At 41.8% G+C, this 27,702-nt stretch overlaps 1 protein-coding gene across 8 annotated transcripts in view; it reads left to right on the top strand.

The window, feature by feature from the left end:
* Positions 1–27,702, top strand: part of Sh3kbp1 (SH3 domain containing kinase binding protein 1) — a 341,909-nt gene that overhangs the window by 221,298 nt on the left and 92,909 nt on the right. For all 8 annotated transcript variants that reach the window (XM_057759526.1, XM_057759524.1, XM_057759523.1 and 5 more), the window contains one exon: positions 12,347–12,422. In XM_057759526.1, coding sequence (XP_057615509.1) covers positions 12,347–12,422 — 76 coding nt within the window. The remainder of the gene's footprint in view (positions 1–12,346; positions 12,423–27,702) is intronic.

Genomic DNA, 27,702 nt, shown 5'->3' with positions numbered 1-27,702 from the left:
ATTTTATTATGTTTGTGTGTGTGTCTCTCTGTGTGTGTGTGTGTGTGTGTGTGTGTACCAGTGCACATGTGCATGTATGTATATGTGAGTACTGGTTTCCATGAAAGCCAGAGGCATTGGATACCCTTGAAGCTGTAGTGGTTCTGAGTTACCAGACATGAGCGCTGGAATTCAACAGGAGTCCTCTATGAGAGCAATGCACACTCTTAATTCATGATCTTTCTCCCCACCCTACCTTTTCTTTTAACTCCCTGTATATCTCAGGCTAGCCTCAAACTCATGGTCCTCCTCCATCAACCTCCCAAATGCTAGGATTGCAGTCATGTTTCCAGCATGCCCCACTGGGATTTCTGTTCTTGAAATATATTGGAGTTGCCTTTCTTAGTTTATTACTATGTGCACAGAAGACATATCGGATATACATCCAACCTCCAGGAGACTTGTATTTTCAATCCATGGGCCTGAACTCATAATAAAAATAATACCTAAATAACAAATAAATTAATTAAATAATAATAAAATAATATCTAAAAATAGCAGCATAAAGCCTTCTTAAATATCTTGTATCTGTGCATGTGTTTGCACATATGTCTGGAGGCCAGGGGTCTAGTTCCTGTATTGTTTTTAGGATCAATGTTCACCTTGCTTTTTGAGACAGAATTTCAGTGGGACCAGAGCTTACCAATGGGCTAGACTGACTGGCCAGTGAGCCTTAGAGAATCCTTTAGTTTCTGACTCTTCAATGCTGGGATTACACGTGTGCCCATTTCTACCTGGGTCAAACTCAGGACCTTCTGCTCACACAACACATGCTTTGTGGGTTGAGCTATCTCCTCCATCCTTCCATAACTTTGCATAAATCGTCTCTGTCCTGTAAGTTAGGGGATCCCATATGATTATTTAAAAGGAGTGTTGTTCTTTAGAAGTCTGTGGAGCTAGTGATGAAAGAATGGATCTCATAATAGTAAGAGCAGACCACTTTAGCATTAGCCAGCCTTGGTGAGTGGTTTCATGGAATCAGCAGTTATCTTTTGTAGGAGTATTTCACTTAAGACTGAGGCTGAACGTAGTAGCATAGATAACTCATATAAATGGATTTATAGCTGGGGGTTGTAGTTGATGTCAAAGCACTTGCCTAGAAAGCCTGAAGCTCTGGGTTCTATTCCTAGCACTACAGGAGAAAAGGAATTCTATGATAAAACCATCCTCTGATATTTATGGGGGTTGTTTATAGGAACTCCCCCACAATGGATATAAAAATCTATGATATTAATCTCTTATATAAAATATAAATAGTTGTTATACTGTATTGTTTAGGAAATAATGACAAAAAAAGTCTGATGATATAACGTGGCGGCAGTATCTTTCCCAAGTATTTTAACTTTGGATGCAGAATCCACAGATGCAGAGGAGTTTCTATGTGCTCCCCTGCCCCCACTTGGATTTCTTTTTTATGACTGGCTTCATTCACCTAGTATAATGTCCACCAGGATCATTCATGTTATGGTGGCAGACTTGCCTTTTTTCTGCTATGTGCTCTAAGGTTTTTGAAGATGGTGGTTCTACTTGAAAACATCGTAACCAATCATGGCTCCGAGTGTGACCTGCTTCGGACTGAAACTGCTTTCATTTTCCTTCCCTGCTCAGAAGGCGGGAATGCTTTCTCTGGAAATTCATTCTGGGAAGAGAAGTTTTAGGAGACAACCTTGAGTAAACAATTTACTTTCAATTTGTAAGGTGCAAAAGATGTATTTTTGTATGTGTCAAGAGCTTCTCATATGTCTATGATTTTTTTTTTAAAGTTTTAGTTTTCAAGTGGGAGGTTGACTGGTGTTTTTACAGGAAGCCACATGTTCAAAGCTTTTACAGACCTATTCTTTTGCCACTAAGTTTCCACGGTAGTAGCAAAGCACAGAGGCACATGTCTTCTTTGACCCTTTCTATTAGGTCCTGAGCCCAGGGACCTGTCCCTGTGACTAGCTCCTTAGCATGTGAAAGCACCGTTGTCTTTGGCACTTGGTTGGCATCCACTAAGCATGTACCATGCATACATGTAGACTCCAGAGCGAAACAAAATCAAAAATGGTTCTGTTGTGTTCAGGCCAGGTTCCCGTCGCTGATTTCTTCCTGTGATGGCTGTGAGCTGTGACTAGGCAGGCACAGTTTCACTGCCTTAACTGGAGGATAAAGGCAGCTTCCCCGCTGTCACTTTACGTTAGCCTTTTGTTTCTTCTTTATTTCTCATCAGTCTTATCCCAAATTAGATCTTCACACCTTTCCTTACTTTTCTTGGTGACCAGATGTCTTGGGGGATAAGTCACAAGCTACTGTAACAGTGGCTTTAACTTACCTCGCTGACTTGGGAGCCTAAGCTGCTGCTTCTGCCTCCACCCACACCACACTGTGAACATCTGCTCAGGACTCAAGTGATTCTCCTGCCTCAGTCTCTTGAGTGTACCGGCTACACCCAGCTCCCGCATTCATTCATGCCTTACTTACTTGCTTTTCTTCAACTAAAGCACCCTTTCTCTACATCCGTAGGCCAACTCGTAGCCATCTTTCTAAATTTAGCACAAACCTCGTTGCTGCCATCTTTGATGCTTATTTCCTCATGGAGATTGGCCAACAACTATTTTTTCCTTGTCTGTACATGCATTGATGGTACTGTTTAGCCCTTTGAACTATGATGATTATCTAATGAGTCTGACCCTGCTGCTAATCCGCACCTCACTGATGATCCGGGACTCTGAACCTTTCATATATGCAGTAGTCAGCATAGACTGCACCGTCGAGGCGAGTGTGCATTGTAGTGTTTAAGAGTGGATAACGGTAAGCATTAGTACAAAGACACGGCATTTAATATCAAGCAGTTAAGCATCATGTGATAGATACTGAGTGTAGCATGGCTAAAGGAAGTCTTCACAAATTTCTTGAATTAAAAGGAGAAGGTCTAAGAATATACTCTGACAGTTGCCTTCCTCAGAGCATCCTTTACATCGCTGTTCCTCAGACTGTAGATGATGGGGTTAAGCATAGGAATCACCACTGTGAAGAATACAGATATCATCTGGTTCTGTTCAGTAGATGAATTGGACTTGGACATCACCTAAATGAAGGAAATGGTCCAGTAGCAGAGAGTGACTGCAGTGAGGTGGGAGGTGCAGGTGGAGAAGGCCTTTTGGTAACCCTCAGTGGGGTGGATCTTCAGGATGGTGATGAGGATGTAGATTAGGAGATGGCTATGACAAACACTGTCACCACAGTAATAGAACGAGAAGAAATAGAAGGGATGAGTCTGGTAATGGAGACATCTGAGCAGAACAGTTTCAGCAAAGGGGAGAAGTCACTGAAGTTATCTATCTGATTTGGTCCACAGAAGGACAAATTTAACAATCAGTAAATGTCCAACCATTCATGCAGCCACCAACGTAGGAAGATCCCAGCAAGAGAAAACAGACTCTGGGGTACATGAGCGTGGAGTAGAGGAGAGGTGAACAGATTGCTACATCCCCATCAGAGGCCATGACAGCCAGTAGGAAGCACTCAGCTGATCCAAAGGACATTGTAATGCAGAGCTGAACTTCATAGGCAGCCCGAGGTAGCGTCAGCCCATTCCCAAGGAGTTCCAAAAGCATTATAACTGAGACTGAGGTTGAATATCCAATGTCTACAAAAGCCAGGTGACTGAGGAATAGGTGCAGGGGTGTGTGCATCTGGGAAGAAATTCTTATCCACATGATGATGCTGCCGTTGACTACTAAAGTGACCATGTATACTCCAAGAAATAGCACAAAAAGACTCTACACAGTGTAGGGACCTCTGTTAGTCCCAAAGTGATTAGCTCTGTCACAGTGGTATGGTTTCCAGCCTCTGTTTTTTGTGTGAATTGTTCCTGTTGAAGGAAATGAAAACATTTGTTTTTATAATGTTCTCATTTTGCCCATTACTGGGTTTCTTTGATTTTCCTCACACTTGTTCATGGTTATCTCCTCTGCCCAACATATAAGTACTGCATTCTTTAAAATTTTGGTTTTGCCCTTTTATCTTTGAATACAATGAAAATGATGAAAAAAAAACTGAAAAGGTAGCTTTGCCTTTGTATGTCTTACATATAAAATATCATGAGTATGTGTGAGATTTATGTTTATAGGGAATGTTGGTTAAAGCTGACACATTATTTAATGGACTTTAGCTGAGTCTTTCAGGTGAGATGTGCTCATGTATACTGAGGGAAGAGATGCCATCCCCAGGTTGGTGAGGACAAGAGCCTGGATTGTGCTCTGATTAAGAAACGCACAGAAATAGGATGGATCTTTTTGTTTTATTTAATTTCAGATAACTGTTTCATGGAAACACTGGAGTTTGGTCCATGTTTGATGTTAAACATGACAAACCAAACGCCTATCATTTGTGGCTGCCATACTATGCTTTTCTCTCCCTTACTTACCCAGTCTCTCCCTAAATTCTCTAAATGCATATAAAATGAAGGCATCGTTAATCCAGTGTAAGAAGCCATCCGTCTGGTAAAAGGAGTGTTTATGATTTTTCTTTATCTGTTATAACAGCAAAAATAGTCTCCCAAAGTATAGTGGCAGATTGTATTTTGTAAAAGTGGTCTGTGGAATGGACATTCACTTTGGCTTGCTCATCTTCGTGAATAAGACGACTCTTTAACAGGCTGGCATGCAGGTTCCTCTCCTGGCAACAGTGAGGGTAAAATACAAACAGTATTTTCTTTTTTTTTTTTAAATATTTATTTATTTATTATGTATACAATATTCTGTCTGTATGTCTGCAGGCCAGAAGAGGGCACCAGACGTCATTACAGATGGTTGTGAGGAGCCACCATGTGGTTGCTGGGAATTGAACTCAGGACCTTTGGAAAAGCAGGCAATGCTCTTAACCACTGAGCCATCTCTCCAGCCCCCTACAAACAGTATTTTCATATATTGTCAAGTCTTTGGAGAGCCAATGCCTATGATTTTAATAATGTCTGAATTACATTCTGTACCTCACTGAGCACTTAAACATGGGTGGAAGTCTCACCTAACTCTCTAAAACTTATTTTTATTTTTACAAAGAGGCAGTCGTCACCCTTCCTGTTGTATGGCCCTTTTAACTTTGTAAAGCATGCTTTTAGAGGTGTTCAATAAATAATCAAATGAGCCCAATCAGATCCTGGCAGGAAATAGAGTCAATGATAAATAACAGAACCTAATAGCAGAACCTGGATTATATTCTTCACAAAAATAACTAATTTTCTCTCTCTCTCTCTCTCTCTCTCTCTCTCTCTCTCTCTCTCTCTTATTCATATATATGTATATATGTGTGTATATATGTGGCTAATACATTTATAAAGACACAAACAAAATATACTTTATATTTTATATGTATGCAGTAGAATGATAATACTAAAGATTTTTAAGGATGATTTAAAAGAGGAACCCTAGAAGCCCTGGTAGAAGACTCTAAGTTGAGTCAAGGTCTGCTGTATTTAAAGAGTGTTTGCCATTAGTCTTGAGAGGCTAAGAAGCTATGAACTGCTAGGTAGTATGGCAAGATGTAACAATTAGAAGTAAATCTTCAAATTTCTTTGTTGGGGATGCCTCAGGGTTTCTATAAAGAAACACCATGATCAAAAGCAAGTTCTGGAGGAAATGATTTATTTGGCTTATACTTTCACATCACTGTTCATCACAGAAGGAAGTCAGGGTAGGAACTCAAACAGGGCAGGATCCTGGAGGCAGGAGCTGATGCAAAGGCCATGGAGGAGTGCTGCTTACTGGCTTGCTCCTCGTGGTTTGCTCAGCCTGCTTTCTTATAGAATCCAGAACCACCAGCCCAGGGATGACACCACCCATAAGGGTTGGGCTTATGGAGCTATCCTCTCAACTTAGGTTCCCTCCTCTCAGATGACTCTAGTTTATGTGTCAAGTTGACATAATACTGGCCAGAACAGTTGGATTTGCATGAGCAGTAATCAAGTAGCAGTACATTGCTTTGATGCGGGTGTGTTAAGAGGTGTAGAGGGTGCTTGAAAACTGTCTCATGACAGACCAATAAAGAAGGTTCAGTCTGGGCAGGATCCTTGTCTGAAAAATTATTAAAGTAGCCCCCTGGGAGGATGAAAGGCTCCAGATCAGAGTCAAAGAGGAAGGAAGGAATATGCACTAAGAACTTCATTGCTGGATCCCTTGGAAGGTGCGACAAGGGTCCTTGGAGGTGAATTCCAAGTCATACTCCTAGGGCACAGAAATGATAGTTAAGACAATTTAGAAAAGGGATAGTGTTCGCCTATTTGTTCTATAGAATGTTCATTCTTGTGGTGTCTCACTGCTGTCAAAAGACGTTCTATGCTCAGGGAAGGTTGGAATACACTGAGACAAACTTAAGGATAAAGTTAAATAGTAACTGTAAAACGTAAACAGTATTCAGTGTTTTCCAAATGTGCCAAGTTAGGGATTAGGTGTTTTCTTGATTAGTTGATTGGTTAGTAGAGTGCTGTAGGGGAATACACTTCTGAAGATTATTTCAGGAGAGAGAGAGAGAGAGAGAGAGAGAGAGAGAGAGAGAGAGAGAGAGAGAGAGAACACGTGTGTACATTAAAAACAAGAGTGATGGCGCCGAGGAAAACATTGGACAGTGTAGACAGTGTGCTGTCACCAGTGACCAGGCTGGGGAATATTGACGTATGACAATGACTGAAGTGGTGGGGTCCTCTGATTTGTCAAGGAGGACATCTCCTCTCTTTGGACGTGATATGACAAGAGTCTTACGCTAGGTTTAGTGGGGGCGTGGATGATATCCCAAGCTCCCTGCTTTACCCAGCAACCCACTTACTAACCTCAAATTTTGTGAGGGTAAGAAAATAATGAACGACTAGGTCCTGCCCAATTTCTAAAACAAAGGTACTTAAACTGCCAAATGTTTTAGAATTGACAAGTGCTTTTAAAGCAGCCAGGAATCACTTAAGGCTTTAACTGTGGTTAGGCAAAGAGGTTCAGCAAATTTGGATTCTGAATTTCTAAAACAACTCAGGTAAGTGAAAGTCATCTGAATAACTCCTAAATCTTAAGTTCAATTTCATAATCAGAAAAAATTTAATATCTTTGAACTTTTACTTTTATGTATTTATTTTGCTTCTTTGAGGCCGGATTTTGCTGTGCTTCCCAAGCTGGCCTTGAATTCAATAATCCTCCTGCCTCGGCATTCCCAATTGCTGAGATTTACAGGCACGAGCCACCATGCCCAACAGAAGATTCTTCTTAGCATTTTGTTTTTCTCATAGTTAGCTTCAGAGAGTCCTCCCCCAAAAGCTGGAATTGACATCGCAACACAGGAGATGTTTCAAAAGCAAACCCTGACCCTGTACCAGAAAGAACTACATGTAGTAGGCCATGCCTTTTAGTTTTAGAGCTTCAAGATATGTTTTACTGTAGCATATCTTCTGTTGGTATCATACAGTTGAAGTGGGGTCCACCAAATGCAAGCAAATTGGCAGTCACACACAGAATGGAGAGCCTTCCAGTGGGGGCCCAAAAGGCACTCCATTGTAAGGACAACTCTTTATATTGGTTCTTTTCTGGCTCTGACATGCTCAGCTCCTACTCCTCCCTACTGAACGCCAAGAAGACTTTTCATAATGCCATGAGTCATTACATGTTCATGAAAGGACTGTGTGAAAATAAAGATAAGAGTTTTGGTGGAAGACACAAGCTGCAAAACTGTAGATACAGTTGCATATAAATACGGTTTTGTGCTGCCTTCCGTCCATCCTGTGTCCTGTATCTCTCCATCTCCTGGAGACGAGTAGGGTGACTGTGCTGCACTCTTGGGCACTCCTCAACACACTATTGTGGAAAACCAGCTCCACAAAGGTGTCGCTTTAGTGCTTGACAACTTGCTGCCTTCTTGTCCGTTTACTTGCCGCATATTGAAGAAACTCTAATGAATCCATAATGGACAGAAAGAGAAAAGGTACTACCAGATGCTAGTGTTATATAAAGAATAACACTAAGGAGCCATCTTTGATCTTGGGTTTTACCCTTGGGTTTGCCTTTGTGTGCGAGCATGAGTAATGGCTTCATGGAGTTTCTCAGACAATCCCATACTTCCAGGACAGCGACTAACTGCTAGCGTGCAGGGAGTCCCTACCCCTGCCCCAGTGATCCTGGCTGCCTTTGGATTGAAAGACTTGTGTGTAATGGTCTTTGGAAAGGGAACTTTCAGAGATGGGATTTAAGCATTGACTTGTTATTAGAAACTTTTTTCCACTCAAGGGAGTTTGCACCTGAATTATAACAGCAGAGGAGTGCTTTTGTACCCATGATTTGAGCAGGATTCCACAGTCACAAAGAGAACAGATACATTCGTCATTTGGGAACTGGATTTCCCTGGACTCAATCCCAGTGATTGTCTTTGTCTTGGCATATAAAAAGGAAAGTGTTACTTATTCTACTAATTGAAATCATATGGTACTTATCTGTTCTGATGCTGTATTGCTGGATCCTGTGGAGCTAGAAGCACATGTATATGAAACCCCCACTGTAGACAAGATGCCCTCCCTCCCCTGCATTCACTAAAATTTGCTTTGTGCTCTTGACAAGAACTAAAGGGAGATGGATTAATATTATTAAATATTCAAAGGAATAGATTTTCTGATTTTTAAAATTGAGTTTTATTTTAATTTTAATTTTTTTTGCATTATATGGGTTTGGTCTGCATGGATGTGCACCATGTACATGCAGTGCCCATGGAGGCCCGAAGAGTGCATCAGATCCCTCGGAACTGGAGTGACAGTTGTAAACTGCTAAGAGGGTGCTGGGAATTGAACCTGGGTCCTCTTCAAGAGGAGGATGTACTCTTAACCACTGAGCCAACTCTTCAGCCCTGGTTTTATTTTTAAAGATGTATTTATTATTTTATTTATGCATATATTGTATGCTTACACGAATTTATATGCACCATGTTTATGCAGAAGCCCTCAGACTCCAGAGGACATTGGATCCCTGGAACTGAAGTTACAGGTGTTTGTGACCCACCTGACGTAGGTGCTAGAAACCAAACCTGGGTCTATCTGCAAGAGCAGTTAGGTGCTCTTAATCACTAACCCATCTCTCTAGCTCCTAAATTAGATTTAAAGTGGAGTTCAGGCTGTAGGCAAGAGAGACAAAAAGTGATAGCGATGTGATAATTGCTGCATTTTGAAGCATATCCAAAGCATTTACCTATTTGTGGAGTATTCAGCTCCGTGTGGTCCTCAGTGTACATATCTACTGCCATTCCAAGTAGGGGCTTCTGGGTCAGGGCACAAGCACACCGATCACCATGGGGGCTTTGGCTGGGAAACGTTTAGGCGCTTGCACAAAAGGCAAAAAGAAATGGAGGACCAAGCTAGAGAGCAGAACTTGAGAGTCTGTTCATTCTGAAGTCACGCAGTGAACTGAGGCTGCCAGCTGATCTCTCAGGAACTATGCCTTGTGCCAGCCACGGCAGCACAACGCCCAGGTGCTTCATTGGGCATGTCCTGGACAAACAATCTTCCTTATGCTACTCAGGAGGGTGAGAAGCTGCCAGGCTGAGAAAGAGGCCTTAAGAAAGGCGGAGGTCCTGAGTCCTCTGCCACAATCAGGCATAAGCATGACCTTTTCTACCTTCCAGGTGCATGAGAGCCCCTGTTTTATTTGTGCATGGGGTGGAGGGCTGCTTCGCAGCTGAGCTTCAGCTATATATGATGTAGCTGCACATGTGTAGTTTACATAGCAGCATTACGTGCTTAAATCAAGAGAAAAGAGAAAGGGAAAGGAAGCAGCATTAAAAGATGTTTAATACTGTTTCTAAGTATGGAAACAGGAACCAGAGTTTTTAACCCAATAAAGGACATTTAATTCTCACTAATATAATTCCTGCTATGTCAGGGTCAGTGGTTCTCAAACTGGAGCATGTATCAGAGTCCCACGGAGGGTGTATCCTCTCAGAGGCTGCTGGGCATCATCCCCAGGGTTTCTGATTGAGAAGGTCTGGGGCCAAGGCCTGGGAATATGCCCAGTTGACAAGTTTTCAGGCTTTGCCAGTTAACTAGCCAGTGTAGCTTCTAGCAGAGGGAGAAGCGCCACAGTGCCCTCCATCTCTGGAACCCCTGTGGGACCCGACTGAATGAGGAGGAGTGCGGCTTGCCCTCTGGATTTCTGATTGTGGTTCACAAAGGCAAAGGATGTAAGGTTCACCATCCCCCAGAAGATGAGCATAATGCAAATTTCACTGGGACCCCTATTGCTGGGACCCATGGAAGTCAGTGCACTGGAAATTTTCTGAAGCATTGAAGAAAAAGGCAGAGTGTGCATTCGTTTTGTTCTGTAAGTGCATTTAGCAAATATTGTTTCTTGGTGTCTGGTGACTTGGACTTTCTGGTAAATCAGGATGTCAGGCATGAAGGCAGCACTTTCTTTGGCTCCCAAAGGAGAAATTACAAGGTTCTGAAATCTACAAGGCTTTCTCCAGAAGGCAGCATTTCTGCTTTAAAGCCCAAGCTATTCATTTAATGTCTCTGCTTTGTGATTGTTTATTAGTTTCTTTGTTTTAGGAGCGTGAACAAAGCTAAGATGGGCAGAAGCCCCTTGCTGGTGCTGTATTTCCAGGACCCCCCCCCCCCCGTCGGTGATAACTACTGAAGTTTTCCTTGCTTTTGTTTGCCTCTCCCTAATGTGTTAATGGGAGTAAAGCTTTATTCCAGCCTCTGCCAAATGAAGGGAGGGGCAAAGAGATTGGCAGGCATGCTTCCAGCAGTATGGATGGAGAATGAGGCTCCCAGAGCTTCCAGGTTCCCTTCTGACTTTTCAGTATAATCCCCAAACTGTTTCTTCATCAAATTTGACCTTCTAGCAGAAGAACATCAAACATATTTAAAAAAAAAAAAAAACTTCCTTGATATTTCCTTGAAATCATAAAATACTATTTGTTTGAGTACGTAGTGGTAGAAGAGTGGCTTATTATTTGGGGTTTTCATTTTTTTAATCCAATATAGAAAGCCTTGTGGCACTAAATGAAAATGTCACAAGGCTTTCTGTCACAAACGTTTTTAAAAATTCATGAAGGTCTGAAGATTTGATTTATCTTTTCCTCTTTCTGTGATTTATTCATATTTAATGTTAGTTTCAACAATCACAACATGAAGAACCTTTTCAAATAAAAAATAGCAAATGAGTTTCATTTGAAGAATAAAAACCCAACCGTGTCAGTTTTTAATGACACAGCTTATTGTTCTTCCCATGTTCGCGGGACAGAGAAGTTTGTTTTTCCCGGTGGCTTCATTGTTGGGAATGTCAATTTACCTGGCTATTTGCGTGTGGCAAGGGTTTCTCTCATGTCAGTGGACACTTCTCATTGGGCATTAATCATGTTTACAGGGGTGCAATGGCAGAAGGAAGAGTGGGAACAGCTCTCACCTCTGGAACGGTTGAGTTGGCTTGTTCCTGTGTTTGATTTGGGTTCTGAACTGCTGGGTAGCCTGTGACTTCAGGGACTTCTTTTGGCAGGGACAGTCTTTCCTAAGGATGATTCGTAAAAAAGAATAATAGAATTAGCTTCAAATGAAGTAGAAGAGAAAGTCAGAGCAGACTCAAAGTGTTTGGCTTGGTTTTATTTTTTTAAACAAAGCTGATCAATGGACATAGGGTCTGAGGTATCGACATGTAGGTCTTGGGGGACTAACCAACTGGTAGGAATGGAGCTAAAGACCCTCCTTGCTTTGTTTTAGGAGATAGGTATATTCTTCCTAAAGGACAAGAAATTTTTGCTCACACCCACAAGGTAAATGGTTTCTTAGATGGTAAAAAGGACTTAATGAAGGCCCAATGGTTCTGGACAGTCTAGCTCCTGTCTGTCTGTCCACCTTCCTATTCTCCCACCGCTCTTCCGGCTCTCATCTCTGTATTCCTTCCCTTCGTTTTTCCTACTTGTTCTCATTCTTCCACTGTGAGCTTATGTTAGAGCATCTGCACCGGGCCTCCATAAATTTTATCAACTTGTCATAAAATGAAGGAAACTGCACCAGTTTTTATTTTTTCTGTTCAAAATAGTAAGAGACCTGTAAAAAGTATCAAGAGAGGAGGATAATAGAAGGCACAAAGAGTCTTTAAAGAAAAAGCCCTTTTATTCTACTTTACCCCTTTGTTTGTCACTGAGGACAAAATCTATTAGTGTGTGGCAGCCAATCCACAAGCAGTCTCAGTTCATGGCTGTGCTTTTCAGAACCAGGTCTGGGGGGTTTCTCACTGTGGTTTTGATTTTGTTCCTTTGCTCATAAAGAGAGTCATCCTGATGTGTAAATATCTTATTTCCTCCTCAGACAATTGGGAAGAAGTTACCTCCAGCTACGTCAACTCCAGATCCATCAAAACCAGAAATGGACAGCAGGACAAAGGGTGAGTTTCCTTAATTACCAAAATTCTTTATGTACCTTCGAAAGATTTGGTGTATCCATCCATTAAAAAAAAAGCACACAAATGTGTCTCCTTAGACATCCATGAGTGTACTGGAAAGACAAGTTAAAATCAGAATTCTTCTGTTTTTCATGGGGGCAGTTTGATCCTTTCCTGCCACATCCATTGCAGCAACATGCAAAGTTAGAGTTTGTCCATATTTCTGCAGGTTAAGTGACCCAAGGACTTAGAAAGTGTGAACTAAAGCGCATCAGAAATTGCTGGATCCTCATTAGCTAGGCCTAACCACTTAGCCATCATTACTCTCCTTTCACTTACTTAGGCGGAGGCTGTTCGTTCATTTCCCGGCTGCCCAGACCTGAAATAATCACATAAAAGCTATATTAATTAAAGGCACTACTTGACCTTTTAGCTCAGGCTTTTTGTTAATTAACTGTTACATCTTAAATTAACCCATTCCTATTATTTTGAATTTTACCACGAGGCTCGTGGTTTGCCCGTAAGGTTTTGGGGCTTCTGTTTCCTTTGGCAGCTATTCTCTCTCTCGATCTCTGTTTGGATTTTGAAAAGGCAGTCTTCTACTACACGCTTATGCTGGGCAACACATCTTTTTTTTTTTTTTTTGATTTTTGAGACAGGGTTTCTCCGTAGCTTTTGGGTTCCTGTCCTGGAACTAGCTCTTGTAGACCAGGCTGGCCTCGAACTCCCAGAGATCCGCCTTCCTCTACCTCCCGAGTGCTGGGATTAAAGCCGTGCGCCACCACTGCCTGGCCCACATCTCTCCATTTAGCCATCTCTCCAGCCCCACATCTATTCTTGAATGTCTTCAAGTGTTCCTATGGTATCTTCAGGCAAGAGACTCAAGTCTTTTGGACGGATTAGGCTAGTAGATAGGAAGAGATTAGTTTCATTTTAGATTGATGCTATACAATAGGTCAATCACATGAACTGTGTATACATTTTAAAAATTTCTGATGACCACATTAAAAATTGGAAGCTAATTTTAATGTATTTAGGTCAATATATATACACACACATACATACATACTTATATATAACCTTATATATAACCAATTATTTATATATATTTATAAAACTTTTTCAATATGTAATCTCTATAAAACTATTAGTAAGATGTTGTGCTTTTCTTCAGTGTTTTGTCTTCACGGTGTTCTATGTGGTTTGCAGGTATTGTGTATCTCAGTTTAGAGTAGCAGCCACATTTTCGAGTGTTCATTAGTCACGTGTGCCCACGGGTGACCATGTTGGACAGCGTATTTTAAGAGTAATGTTGAAGCCCTTGACAGAAAACCATAGCTCTCATAGAGATAGTCTCTGCTGAGTCAAATATGAGTGACCATGGCCTAGGAACATGCATTGAGGTTGCTCCGCATGACATGTTCCAATACAGAAACAGTTGCCTGAGCCCTTTTATAGCCACAGAGCAAATGAAAGTCCTAAGTCAAAGCTTTTCCACAGTATTTCAATGGGAGCAGCAGGCAGGCAGGCTAGATTTTAGATGTTCTCTGATGACATTCTTAGCTTTTGCATTCGTGGATGCTAGTGATCTGCTAAATGTATTTTTTTTTTTTTTTTGGTTTTTCGAGACAGGGTTTCTCTGTAGCTTTGGTGCCTGTCCTGGAACTAGCTATTGTAGACCAGGCTGGCCTCGAACTCACAGAGATCCGCCTGCCTCTGCCTCCCGAGTGCTGGGATTAAAGGCGTGCGCCACCACCGCCCGGCTTGCTAAATGTATTTTATAAAGGTTTTGCCTTTGAAATTTCCCCAATACAGAGGTAGATAGTACATAGTTATTAAGAGAAATGAAGAGCAGTCTGGATTCCCTGCCCTGTGGGAAGTCCAAGGCCCTCCCCCCTCCATCCAGGTCTAGGAAGGTGAGCATCCAAACAGGCTAGGCTCCCACAAAGCCAGTTCCTGAAGTAGGATCGAAACCTAGTGCCATTGTCCTTGGCTTCTCATCAGCCTTTATTGTCCGCCATGTTCAGAGAGTCCAGTTTTATCCCATGCTTTTTCAGTCCCAGTCCAGCTGGCCTTGGTGAGCTCCCAATAGGTCAGCCCCACTGTCTCAGTGGGTGGGTGCACCCCTCGCGGTCCTGATTTCCTTGCTCATGTTCTCCCTCCTTCTGCTCCTCATTTGGACCTTGGGAGCTCAGTCCGGTGCTCCAATGTGGGTCTCTGTCACTATCTCCATCCATCGCCAGATGAAGGTTCTAAGGAGATATACAAGATATTCATCAGTATGGCTATAGGATAGGGTCATTTCAGGTTCCCTCTCCTCTGCTGCCCAAGGTACTAGCTGGGGACATCTCCCTGGACACCTGCGAGCCCCTCTAGAATCAAGTCTCTTGCTAACCCTAAGATGGCTCCCTTAGTTAGGATATATACTTCCCTGCTCCCCTATCCACCCTTCCTTTATCCCAACCATCCCATTCCCCCAAGCTCCCCCTATCCTCCCCTTCTCACTTTTCTTTCCCCATCTCCCCTTACCCCCATCCCCCCCACCCCTACGTTCCCAGTTTTTGCCCGGCAATCTTGTCTACTTCCCATATCCAGGAGGATAACTATATGTTTTTCTTTGGGTTCACCTTCTTATTTAGCTTCCCTAGGATCACGAATTATAGGCTCAATGTCCTTTATTTATGGTTAGAAACCAATTATGAGTGAGTACATCCCATGTTCATCTTTTTGGGTCTGGGTTACCTCACTCAGGATAGTGTTTTCTATTTCCATCCATTTGCATGCAAAATTCACGATGTCATTGTTTTTTTTTACCGCTGAGTAGTACTCTAATATGTATATATTCCACACTTTCTTCATCCATTCTTCCATTGAAGGGCATCTAGGTTGTTTTCAGGTTCTGGCTATTACAAATAATGCTTCTATGAACATAGTTGAACAAATGCTTTTGTCATATGATAGGGCGTCTCTTGGGTATATTCCCAAGAGTGGTATTACTGGGTCTTGGGGTAGGTTGATCCCGAATTTCCTGAGAAATCGCCACACTGATTTCCAAAGTGATTGCACAAGTTTGCATTCCCACCAGCAATGGATGAGTGGACCCCTTGCTCCACAACCCCTCCAGCAAAGGCTGTCATTGGTGTTTTTGATTTTAACCATTCTGACCGGTGTAAGATGGTATCTCAGAGTTGTTTTAATTTGCATTTCCCTGATCGCTAAGGAGGTTGAACATGACCTTAAGTGTCTTTTGGCCATTTGAATTTCTTCTGTTGAGAATTCTCTGTTCAGTTCAGTGCCCCATTTTTTAGACTCGAGAGGGAGGGGGAATGGAGTGGGGGGAGTGGGAGAGGAGTGGGAGGAGGAGGAGGAAAATGGGAGGCGGGGAGGAGGTGGAAATTGTTTCAACAGAATAAATAAAAAAAAAGAGAGAAATGAAGATAGTCCAAGATAATTTTGATTCTCAAAGATCTATACTATTCTGTCTTTTCACAGTCAAAATTTGAAACAGTAGGTCAGCCTTGTAGCGTCTTCAACATATACATGACTTTTTTTCTGGGAACTTCAGTTTATAGGGCCAAAGATGGCTCCTTGATCTAGGGGATGTACACAGTTGCAGATGACGGCTCCCTTAGGCATGTGTTAGAATGCCGGTCCTCCACCATGCCTTGTTCAGTCATATAAATATGAGTAAGCCACATCCATGTACCTGACTCTCCAGAAGCATTATGGTCAGGGAATTGGTTATTCACATAGCAGGGATTTAACAGAGACTAAATGGAGTGTTTTGTCTTAAGAGTCCTGGGAGGACCAGTTGTTATTAGCTACCAACATGACCTCAGACAAATTACTTGCTTTGATTTCTCTGGTCTTTATTCTCATGGTTTGCTTTATGTATGCAGTCAGAGTGTTGCACTAGACAAAGAAAAGCCCTTAGGTTTCTCCTAGCATCTTCATCCTCTCAGTTAGACCTAAAAGCGTTAGGACCCATTGTGGAAGGTTTTTCCACTCCAAAGCATTGAGCAGCCTGAGAGACAAAAGGAAGACAGTTCTGTGAGTGTGTGCATTATTACTGGAAATCGATGTTAATAAGCCTGTCAGTGGGCATCGGGCCTTGAGGGATTTGCTGTTTACTCTTGGGCATTTTCCATGGATCTGAGGATAAGAATTTTCACAGCTGAATTTTACTGTACACATTCTCCATCTGGCCTTCCTTGCCAAGAGAAAATTTTAGGGTAATTGCTCTCCCATGATTGCCATTTAATAGAACCTCAGGCCATTAGAATTCCTCCAACTTTTGAATCTGTTCCCTGTTTCTGGATGCTGATGCCATATCTGTGTTCAGGTAGGTTACAGAGTGCTGAGCAGCCTTTGGAAATGACCCTTGGCTTGCTATCCAGGCAGCTTCATTGCTTCTTCCTTCTGGCCTGAAATAGAAGCCATGGCAAAAGATGCCCAACAGCACAGAGGAGAGCTGCTTTTTCCTGCCAGCTGTCTCCTCAGCACACTAAACCACAAGCTCACATCAGGATCCAGAGTTATGATGACTCAAAAATACTCATGTGAGTTGGTATTTTTTGAGTGATCCAGATTTATTTAAGCAAGGAACATTCTCCCCACCCCACCCCCAAACAAAAGGCTTTTATGATACTGAAATTCATCAGCAACTCATGCTGAGGAACAGATTGCCATAATTTTCATAACAAGAGGGAAACTATCTAAATATTCATAACAAAGTACCCCGAGGTGCCTTCAGCTTATCACATCTGGTGTCTCCCTTTTTCTTATAACAATTGGTGCAGATTTGTGATCTCTGCAGGGTAGAAACATGGCCTAAAAGACAGACCTCTTTAGCATTAGCATCTTTCTGAACTATTAGTTCAAACTTAAAGATTCAGAAGGCACCAGATCAGTATTTCTCAACCTGTGTCAAATGACCCTTTCACAGGGGTCAGATGTCCTGCATATCAGATGTTTACATTATGATTCAGAACAGTAGCAAAATTACAGTTATGAAGTAGCAACAAAATAATTTTATAGTTGGGGTCACCATAACATGAAGAAATGTATTAAAGGGTCGCAGCATTAGGAAGGTTGAGAACCACTGCTCTTTATGTATAAGTAGATTTGGAAAGTAAAACTGCCTGGCAGACTTTGTACAAGGTGGGACCAGGTATCTGAATAAAGTATGATGGGAGGTGGGAGAGGGACACAGGCTAAGTCTTGCCTGTTATACCTCACTCAGTAACTGGACATGTGCCCCACCTCTGAGATCACTATGGTCATTGGCTTGCCACTTAGAAATTGTCTATGATAGAGACATATAGTAAGTACCTCATTGTCATCGTTACATCATTGATCCCTCCAGGTTTAGGACAGATATTATATTTGATTTTTCCATGATGCAGCCTAGAACAGTGCCATCGACTCACTGGGTATATAGCGAGTGGAGATTGAGTAAATAGAGCCTTTTAAAGGACTCGTGACATTGTGGGGGTTTTGCTCACGCACTCTGGGCCTGGGGATTTGGACACATCCCATATGAAACACATCTCCTCCTTACTCATTGATGTCTCCATTGCTCCATCTCCCCAAAGTTTTCTCTCTTCCTAGAAATCACTCCAGTAATCTGCTCTCTAGATTCACAGTGGGGGTCTTCCTGTGGTGGGAACCAGCTATCTAAGCTGTTTAAAGTCAGCCTTTCAACTTTGGTCCTCTTGGAGAGGACAGGCTTCCTATTTTCCCCTATGGGTAGCCTTTATCCCAGTCTCCAGGCAAGAACTGCCCAGGAGAGTAGCAGTGCTTGGCCCTCACCCTGAGGTAGAACAGAAAGGTTTTGCTTCTCAGGTTGCATTTTATTCTTTTGAAACAGTGCTTCTCTTTTAAACATGAGAGCAAAAGGTGTTATAATTAATACTTGTGACATGATTGGAAAGTCAAACTCCCAGCAGTGTCTAAGATCAAAGCCAAGTGAACCGTCAGTTTCTTACGAAGGGGAGCTGGTGGGTTGGAATTGACAAACACGCTTTCATTTCCATGTCTGACTTTAAATGTAGACTAAGGTGGTACTTAGATGTGGGCCAGATCATTCTCTGTTGTGGGGACTTTCCTATGGGCATCACAGAGAATTTAGAAGCCTCACTGGCCTCTGTTCAATAGATGCCAGTTGCACCTATTTCTCTCCAGTTGTGGCTATCAAAAATGTCCAAAGGTATTGCCAATGTCCCTTGGAAGCTGCCTTTGTCTGATCTGTATTCTGTTGCTATAGTAGAACACCACAGACTGAGCAGTTTATAAATGACAGAAGTGTATTTGCCTCATGGTTCTGGAGACTGGGGGACGAAAGATGCAGGAAACATATCTGGTGAGGACCTTTGAGCTGTTTTATAACATGGTGAAAAGTATCCCATGGGCCAGAAAGAATAAGAGGTTGGGGATATGAGCTGGTGGAGTATTTGTCTACTATGCACAAGACACTGGGTTCAATCCTCGGCAGCACACAAAATGACATGGTGACGCATGGTTGTGTAATCACAGCACTCTAGAAGTGAAGACAGGAAAGTCAGGAGTTCAAGACCATCCTCAGCTGCATGAGTTTGAGGTCAACCTGGATTCCGTTCCAAACAAAACAAAACAGGCTGTCAAGAGGGCTCAGTGGATAAGAATGCCTGCTTTGCAAGTATGAGGACCTGACTTGTTTGTTTGTTTATGGTTTTTTGAGACAGGGTTCATCTGTGTAACAGCTCTGGCTGTCCTGGAACTTGCTTTGTAGACCAAGCTGGCCTCAAATTCACAGAGCTTCTTCTGCCTCTACCTCCCAAGTGCTGGGACTAAAGGTGTGTGCTACCACCACCCGGCAGGACCCGAGTTTAACTCTCCAGAACCTACATATTAAGTCAGTCATGGCTGCACATGCCTGTAACTTCAGTGTTGGGGAGTGAAGACAGGAAAGACCTGGGAGTGCAAAAGTTCAGATAGATTTTGGCCAGCCAGTCTACCCAAAATAGTGAGCTTATGACTTGCTGAGAGAACCTATCCCAAGGCAATAAGGCAAAGACAATAGGAGACAATACCAACATCCTGTTCTAATCTCCATATGTATGTCTGTGGGCACACACACATACACACACATACATCCCCCTCACACTGCACGCATATACACATAAAGGGAAAAGATTGGACTCATAATCTTTAGCCCCTTTTATAATCATTAATTCATTTCTGAGAGTAGAGTGCTTATTACTTAAAAGCCTCACATTAAGAACCATCTCTTGACATTCTTTTATTAGTGATTAATTTGACGAATGCACGGACTTTATAGGACACATTTAACAGCACAGCAGAGTCTCCAGTTTTGAACTACTGATGTACTTGTAATAAGCTCTATTAAGGTGATTTTGCAAAAACCCTGCTCCTTGATGCATAATTGACTTATTTATTGACTTTATTGTAAGCCCAGTATATGTTTGACCCCTCCTGCTACCCCTGGAAGCTCAAAATATGATCCACACAGAGCCGGAGGTCTTGTCTGAATATAGTGTGTAGCACAGCCAGCCCCGGTACCACTACCGCACTGGTCCATCCTCCTTGTCCCTGCTATTGCCGGGCTCCTCCCTAGCACTGCATCTTAGCTAATAGACATCACTAGACAGTGCTTCTCACAGTGTGTTTCAGGACCAGTAGCAGCAAAAGCACAGCCTGGAAACCTTGTCAGAACTGCCAATCTGCAGGGCCTGCCCCCAAGTCAGAAACTCTGCTGGTGGAGTCCACTGATTTGTTTCTTCAAGCGCTATTTCTGGGGTCGGTGGCCACTCAAGTATGAGAACCTCAGACTGAGACCAGGATACTTTTAGCTTCCCTGGTAATGGGGATGAGCAGAGCTCTTCTTTAGTAGATAGATTCCTCAGATCCCAGGAAAGGGATTCAAGTAGCTGTAGGAGCAGGTGTCCCGCTTTGACCATGGCAAACGGCTGTAAACTCCCTCAAGTCCTAGAGCGCTATGTAAACTCCACTGCCATTTTACACTTGAGAGACTGGACCCTGTGTCTCCAACATTGGAGGTTACTTCCCTGTTTTTGACATTCACGTGCTTTGAGCTGGCTGTCACTCTCCCTTCTCCACTGTCAGCGTGTCAAGAACTAGACTTAGGCATGCTTCATTTCTTCCACTTTATTGTAGGCTCCCTGACAGGCAGATACTAGTCTTATCTACCTATGTCTATTGTCCTTAGAGCATGATAGAATACTACCCCTACATGAAATCCCGGAGTATTCAAAGTTCGGAAAATAAAAAGGTTTTAGTGCTTGTAGGGTGATAAAACTAAGCGTGGGCTGACATATACCTGTGTGTTATTTATTCTCTCACTTGGAGCAATAGGTCATCCATTTGCTGCAGAATTTTAATGATTGGGCATAGCATAAGACCCAAATAGTGAATAGTTATTACATCTAATATGGCATATGAAGCATATTTATTTGAAAATTTGAATAATTCTGTATTCGAGAGTTCTGCCTAAAAATTATAAATCAGTAGTGTCTTAGATAATACATACCAACTGAAGGGAAGAGTATCTGATTATAATGTTAGGGAAACTCAACATTACTGAGTTGATACTCTGAGTGTGCATGTGTTCATGTGTGTGTTTATGTGTGTACGTGCACATGGGCACAGATGTGCTTGTTTTTGTACATCTGGCAGTCAAAGGACAACACTGAATGTTCTACTCTACTTTGTTTTTGGAGACATGGTTTCGCTGAACCTAAAGCTTGCTGTTTCAGCTAGACTGGCTGGCCAGAGAGCCCCAGGATTCACCTGTCTCCCCGACCTTCCCTACCCCTACCCATCATTGGGTTTTCAGGCAGGTGCATGGCAGCTTTTCCAGGGGTGTTGGTTGTCTGGTTTAGGTCCTCATCTTACACAGCAGGCATCTTTCTCACTGAACATTCCTCTAGCACAATATACTCTTTCTTTTATAATGTCTCAAGGGAAACTAAAACTCCAATTTTAGACATGGCAAAATACTTTCCACTGCTACATAAAAGTCTGGTGAGTGTTCTTTCTACCAGAGTCTGGGGACATGGGCTCCTAATCTTCAGAGGTTGAAAGTGAGCCCAGAGAGTATTCTGGATTTAAAATTATATCCTCACATGTATGTGTTCAGGTTGCAAAAAAAAATGTTTATTTTGTTTGTTCTATTCTTATTTTTTTAAGCAGAAAGATATTTTTTGCTTGTTTGTTTTAAGGTGTTTTCTTTCTTTTACTCCATTATAAAACCAGATGAAGGGAGTCATGGAATGTGATCATGTGAATTCACTTCCTTTAATGGTCTGCTTTTAATAACATGTAAATTTCCAAAAGTCTAGATATTGAAATAATGTTTTGGGGAGAGGGACGATGAATCATGCTTGAAGTTCTTGGTGATTCTTACTTGAGCAAGTTTCTTAAGAATTTGAAAGCTGGCCATGCGTGTCGGTGCACATCTGCAAGCCCAGCACTTCGGAGCCTATTAGGAGAATCACCACAAAGTTCAAGATCAGCCTGGACTCTATGATGAGTTTGAGGCCTTGCTTCCGTTACATGAGATCCTGTCTCAAAAGCAAACAAGGCCAGCCTGATAGCTCAGTTGGTAAAGGCACTTGCCACCTAGCCTGAAGACATAACTTTCATCTCTGGAGACCACGGGTGGATGGAGAGAACCAACTCTCACACTTTTCCTCTGGGCTTCACACTTCCTCAGTACTGTGTATATACATGCACACACATATTACATACACACACACTCACACTCACACAATCACACATACAGACACGAATGTATGGATGAATGCATAAATGTAATAAAATTTAAAAAGTTCAAAACTGAAAGCTGGTAATTAAAGCAGTGTGAGAAGCTCTTGATCTGGGAGTAATGAGGTCAGAGCCCGTGCCCCTTCCTGTGCTGGATTCATTTGCTCTGCCCTTTTAAATACGTCGTGTGCTTCGTTTTGTTCCATTTCTGGAAAGAAAGAATCATTGTTTCTTATCAGATTGTTTAAAGACTAAGGCAAAAAGCCTTAAGGAGAAAGTTAGCAATTTAGACTTGGACTAGCTAATTTATTAACATAGTTTAACCACTCAAAGGAAAAGCAACAAAGTCATCTCGTTTGCTATATAAATTGTGCCTTTATTTCTTTCTGTGCATGTGTATATTCATTCTGACTTGATTTCAGTCTAATTAAATCCATCAAATTAATGAACTGATAGGTACTGCCTGCCTGCAAAAATTTATTTCAGTCCCTTTTTATCTGTTTGCTACTCATTTAAAACTTAGATTTTTCTTCCCATGTCCAAAAGGATTTAGAATTATCCTCATCTTTTAAAGCATATCAAATACCCCTTGTTTTTTAACTTTTTTTTACATGCATATCGTCTTTCCATTCTGTGAAACACAGTAGCAGTATCTGCCACCATCAATTGGTGTGCATATTTGTCTTGTTTTGTCATTTTCCTCTCCTCCCCTTTCTCAAAGCACTAAATTATCACTTCCATGTCAAGACAGGAAGGTCTACTTGGTCTTACTTATATATCATAGGCTCTGGCTCCAGAACTGGTTGACAGTATCTCTTGGATGCTTGTGGGTCAGAAAATATTTGAATTGAAATATGGAACAATGTACAGTAAAATTAATGTCACACTTTTGAATTTAATAGTGATTTTGTATATAAATATATTTATTTTTGAATGAATATCTTAAAACCATTGAAACCCAAACCAATGTAGTTTTATTTTATGATACAGTTCAGTTAAATCACTAAAATGCTTCATAAGTAAAGATAAAATTCTTATTTTAAAATACATCATGAGAGGGGTTGGAGAGATGGCTCAGCAGCTAAGATCACTGGTTACTCTTCCAGAAAACCCAGGTTCAGTTCCCAGCACCCACATGGCAGCTCACAACTGTTTGTAACTCCTGTTCCAGGAAATCTGACACCCTCACACAGACATACATACAGGTAAAGCACAAATGTACTTATAACACAAATAAATACATTTTAAACACATCATGATAAAGTGCAAGTCCACTGACTGCCGTATTTGCTCAGAAGTGGCTGTGGCTGGAGTGTTGAACTGTCATTGCTGGAAAGGACATAGGTCTAGTCCAGGATGGCAATAGATGTCCTCAGAACAGCAGTGATATACTTTTGAGGTCCTAAATAGAAGCTGGAACAACTCAATTCTCTGATTAGAGAAGAGCAGAGCTGTTTTGAGTTGTTTAAACGTTGAGATTTGGAATGCATTTAAATGAGCTAAAGATGTTCTGCTGGCGTTAACTAAGCTACCCTTTCTCCTCCTTTGGTGGTCCCTTATTTTATATCTGATGGCGCTGTGACCATCCACAGCTACCAAGTGACTGCCTCAGGTCATGCACTCCACAAAATCTAGCTGGGACTGAGTCCAGTTCGAAGTATCCTGACTTCTGACCCAGAATCTACTTGCGGTCCCTTGAGTGTTACAGCACCTGTTAGGTGTCACTCAAGGACCAATCATCAGGAAAGACACAAGAACTCTGTGTCAGTTCTGGGGATGCACGTAGCGGCAAAACCAATGGCAGAAGCCTACTTTGTAGATTGTTGTAGACAGTAGCTACAGCTACAGTTACTCCTTGTCTAAAAGTAATGCTTTCAAGATAATTCTGTCTAATGCCTCGTAATATCAAACAGCATAAGTGCATAGCAGAAATGTTCTAAAACTAGATTATGACAAGATTCGCACAAGTGTAGAAATATTTAAGCACATTAAACTATATAGTTGAAATGAGTGATTTTTTTCTTTTATCTAACATTTTTATGCAATATGTTTTGATCATATTCTTTCCCATCTCCCAACTCCTCCCAGGTCCTCCCCACCTCCCTAGCCACCCAACTTCCCTTTCTTTCTCTCTTCAAAACCACAACAAAACCTTGGGGTCTGCTTTGTCTTGTAAAGTGCTCTTGGACACGTGACCTGCCCTGGAATGTGGTTGACATTCCCAGTGCTGTGTCATTGGAGAAAACTGATTTTCCCCTTGCCAGTGGGTATCATTTTCAGCTTCTTGCTTAGGGACGGGACCCCGTGGCCACTTCCCCCTCTCAGTTCTGAGACCCTGGCTGTCTTGAACCTGCCCTACACTTGCTACCAGTCTCTGTGAGTTTATATGTGTGTCAGCCTGTGTCTTGTGTAAGACACTGTTTCCTTGGAGTCATCCATCACCTTAGGCTATTATAATCTGTCTTCTCTTCTTCTGCATAGATCCCTGAGCCTTGAGGGAAGGGGTTTAATAATGACATCCCATTTAAGACTGAGTGATCCAAAGTCTCTTGCTCTTTGTACATTATCTAGTTTGTGTGTCTCTGTACTGATAATCATCTACTGTGACCCCAATCTCTCATCCCCCTATTTAATCCTCCTCTTCTAGTTTCTCCTTTATCTCGGTAGAATGCTAAATCCTATTGCCCCTCCTTCAAACTTAGACTTATTAAAACCTGATCTTATTAAATCTAAGAGATACATGCCCTTCGTAGCTTACAGGGAACTTGTAAGTATCAAATAAAATATCCTTGTGAAATAATTTAAAGGCTCATGAGCTCTTTCTTAGCAATAATTACATTATGGTGATTATGGTGTACTTCTATAGACTGTGCCCTGAAATAGGAAGGTGAGAGATGAAGAGAAAAGAAATGACATAAAAAGATTTTTTTTTAATAGGGTGTGATGGTAAGGAGGCATATTATAGTAAGAGGGTGTTGAGAAGATAACTTGTGTGGAGTTTCTCCATGTTAATAAGCTTCCTACTGGAGTACAAAACAGTGGGAAACAATTTGCTAAAGCTGCGGCACAGAGACTCCGAGAAAAGGGCCCCGTGAAGCTGGTAAATTTGAAGGGAGGCTCAACACCGTCAGGACTCAGGATCAAATTCTTGCCTTTTCTCATACTGTTCAAACATGATCGCAACAGTGCCAAACATTGTCTTGTCTTCCAGCAATGATAGAACAGTGTTAGAAGCCTTAAGGCCCAGTGTAGAGTGTTCAGCTAGCATGCCCAGGCCCTGTGTACCACAAGGAAAGCCACCAAAGGCGGACAACTGTGTGCCTTTCATCTCTAGAGAAAAAAGATTTATCAATGGCATTCCTAAGAGATTCCTTTTTTCGGATTTCAATGACTAGAAGATCACGTCTTATCCCTAAACAAATCAGCAGCAAGGGGGAGTGAGATAACATTATTTGTCTATGGCCCTGCCACTCTGAACATGCCTGACCTTAGAAGCTAAGCAGAGTTGGTCCCAATTACTATCTGGATGGAGGATTAACATTACTTTCCTGAACAGGATATACCTGAGCAAATGAGGATTCTGTGAAGTAGAAATGGGATTGGGGATGACTGCTGGGAAGTTAATTCACAGTGGTTGATCACATTTTATTAACCTTTTCACGGAAAGACAGAGAAACATGGCATGCTCTTTCTTTCTTTGTTGGTCACGAGTAACTGATATTCTTTTTAAAAAATGTCTCTGATTTCCATCCAGAGAGTTGTTTGCCAAGTTGGGACTCTGTAGGGCAGTTTTCAGCTATATTGTGTGTTCATGTTGGAAGTTTTGAGGTTAGGAAGAGTCAATTGGAAAATTGGTGAAGAACTGTCATTATTCAATTTAAAGATGTTTGACTTTTTCCCTCCCTTTAGAATATCTAACCAATTTGGACTTGGGGAAGTTTTTGCTATATCTAATTAAATGGAGATAACACATTGATGATTCTTGTCAGTTTAGGAGTATGGTCTCAGTAGGATTTAGAATAGGTGCCTCTCAGCAGAGATCAATGAGCCAAAGCCACGAAAAAGCCCAGAGAACGCAAGGATGAAGGTTTATTCCATGCAGATGGGGATATAACTGCTATCTTCAAGCCATTGGACAGAAACCAAGAACTTCTGCACAGAAGTAAAGTGATTCCCTCTCCCTGCCTTGCCATATCCACCCTAGAGCACAGTGTGTCTGCATTATGGATTGTTTGATCGCCTTTATTTTAAATGTCACTCTCTTTGATGGATAGTCTGCTCACCAACATAAAACATTGCATTTTTTGTGGTATAAAGTATACTGGCAACAATGTAGTTGACACTCAGGTATATAGCTGTAGGTTATGACTAGCTGCAGGAAGTAGCCTTAAGAAATATCTGAGGATAGGAAAAGCTGTGCGATTTTTGGACTCTACTATAGAATACAGTAAATGTCTGCTCTAGAAGATACTAATTTCTTTGAGTTTTTCTTTCCACCTTCTGTCCTGAGTCTTGAAAGCCTGGGTTGCCAAGTCCTCATTTCCCAAATCCCCTACAAAGGTTTTCACTATTTTTACATGATGCTTTTTGATAACACTAACTTCATATCAGATATAGTTTCAAAGCATAAAACTCAGTAATATGTGACCTGATTTTGAATAGCCAAAGTATTTCTTTCCTCTTCAATGAGGACTGTGTATTTTCTTGCCCAATAACAGCCCCATCAAAAACAAGCAGGTTTGTGCAAAAAGACCATGAGGTATACATTAATAAGTTCACCTATCCTACATAGAGGTGCATAAAAATGTTTTGACAGTATTTGTTGGCTGTTCATAGTTGACTTTTTATATGCAAATGCATTGGTGATTATCTCTTTTTTATTTTTTTGCTTTTTATTGCTTTATAAATAATACCATTCAAAATTTCCACTTCCTCCCTTCCTCCCATTTCCCTCCTGCTCCCCCACTCACCTCTCCGCCTCCCCCTCAAGTCCTAAGAGAGGGCAGGGTACCCTACCCTGTGGGAAGTCCAAGGCCCTCCCACCTCCATCCAGGCTTAGGATGCATATCCAAATAGACTAGGATCCCAAAAAGCCAGTACATGCAGTAGAGACAAATCCCAGTGCCATTATCATTGGCCCCTCAGTCTGCCCCAGTTGTCAGCCACATTCAGAGAGTCCAGTTTGATCCCATGCTCGTTCAGTCCCAGTCCAGCTGGCTTTGGTGAGCTCCCATTAGATCAGGCACTCTGTCTCAGTGGGTGGGCACACCCCTCATGGTCCTGACTTCCTTGCTCATATTCTCCCTCCTTCTGCTCTTCAACTGGACCTTGGGAGCTCAGTCCTAATATATAGGGTAATGAGGTAATTTTTCATTGTTTTATTCACTGTGTTGGCTTTATAACAGATAAAAAAGGCCCCCTTTTCTCATTTTGTAATATGTACAGTAAGGCAATGAGGAAAAATTCAAATCTGCCTGTCTATATTCCTTCAGAAATTATC

The sequence above is a fragment of the Chionomys nivalis genome, chromosome X (genome assembly GCF_950005125.1).
Source record: "Chionomys nivalis chromosome X, mChiNiv1.1, whole genome shotgun sequence".
In the NCBI taxonomy this organism is placed as follows: Eukaryota; Metazoa; Chordata; class Mammalia; order Rodentia; family Cricetidae; genus Chionomys; species Chionomys nivalis.
Note: the sequence above shows the minus strand (reverse complement) of the source record. Positions and strands in the feature narration are given on the sequence as shown.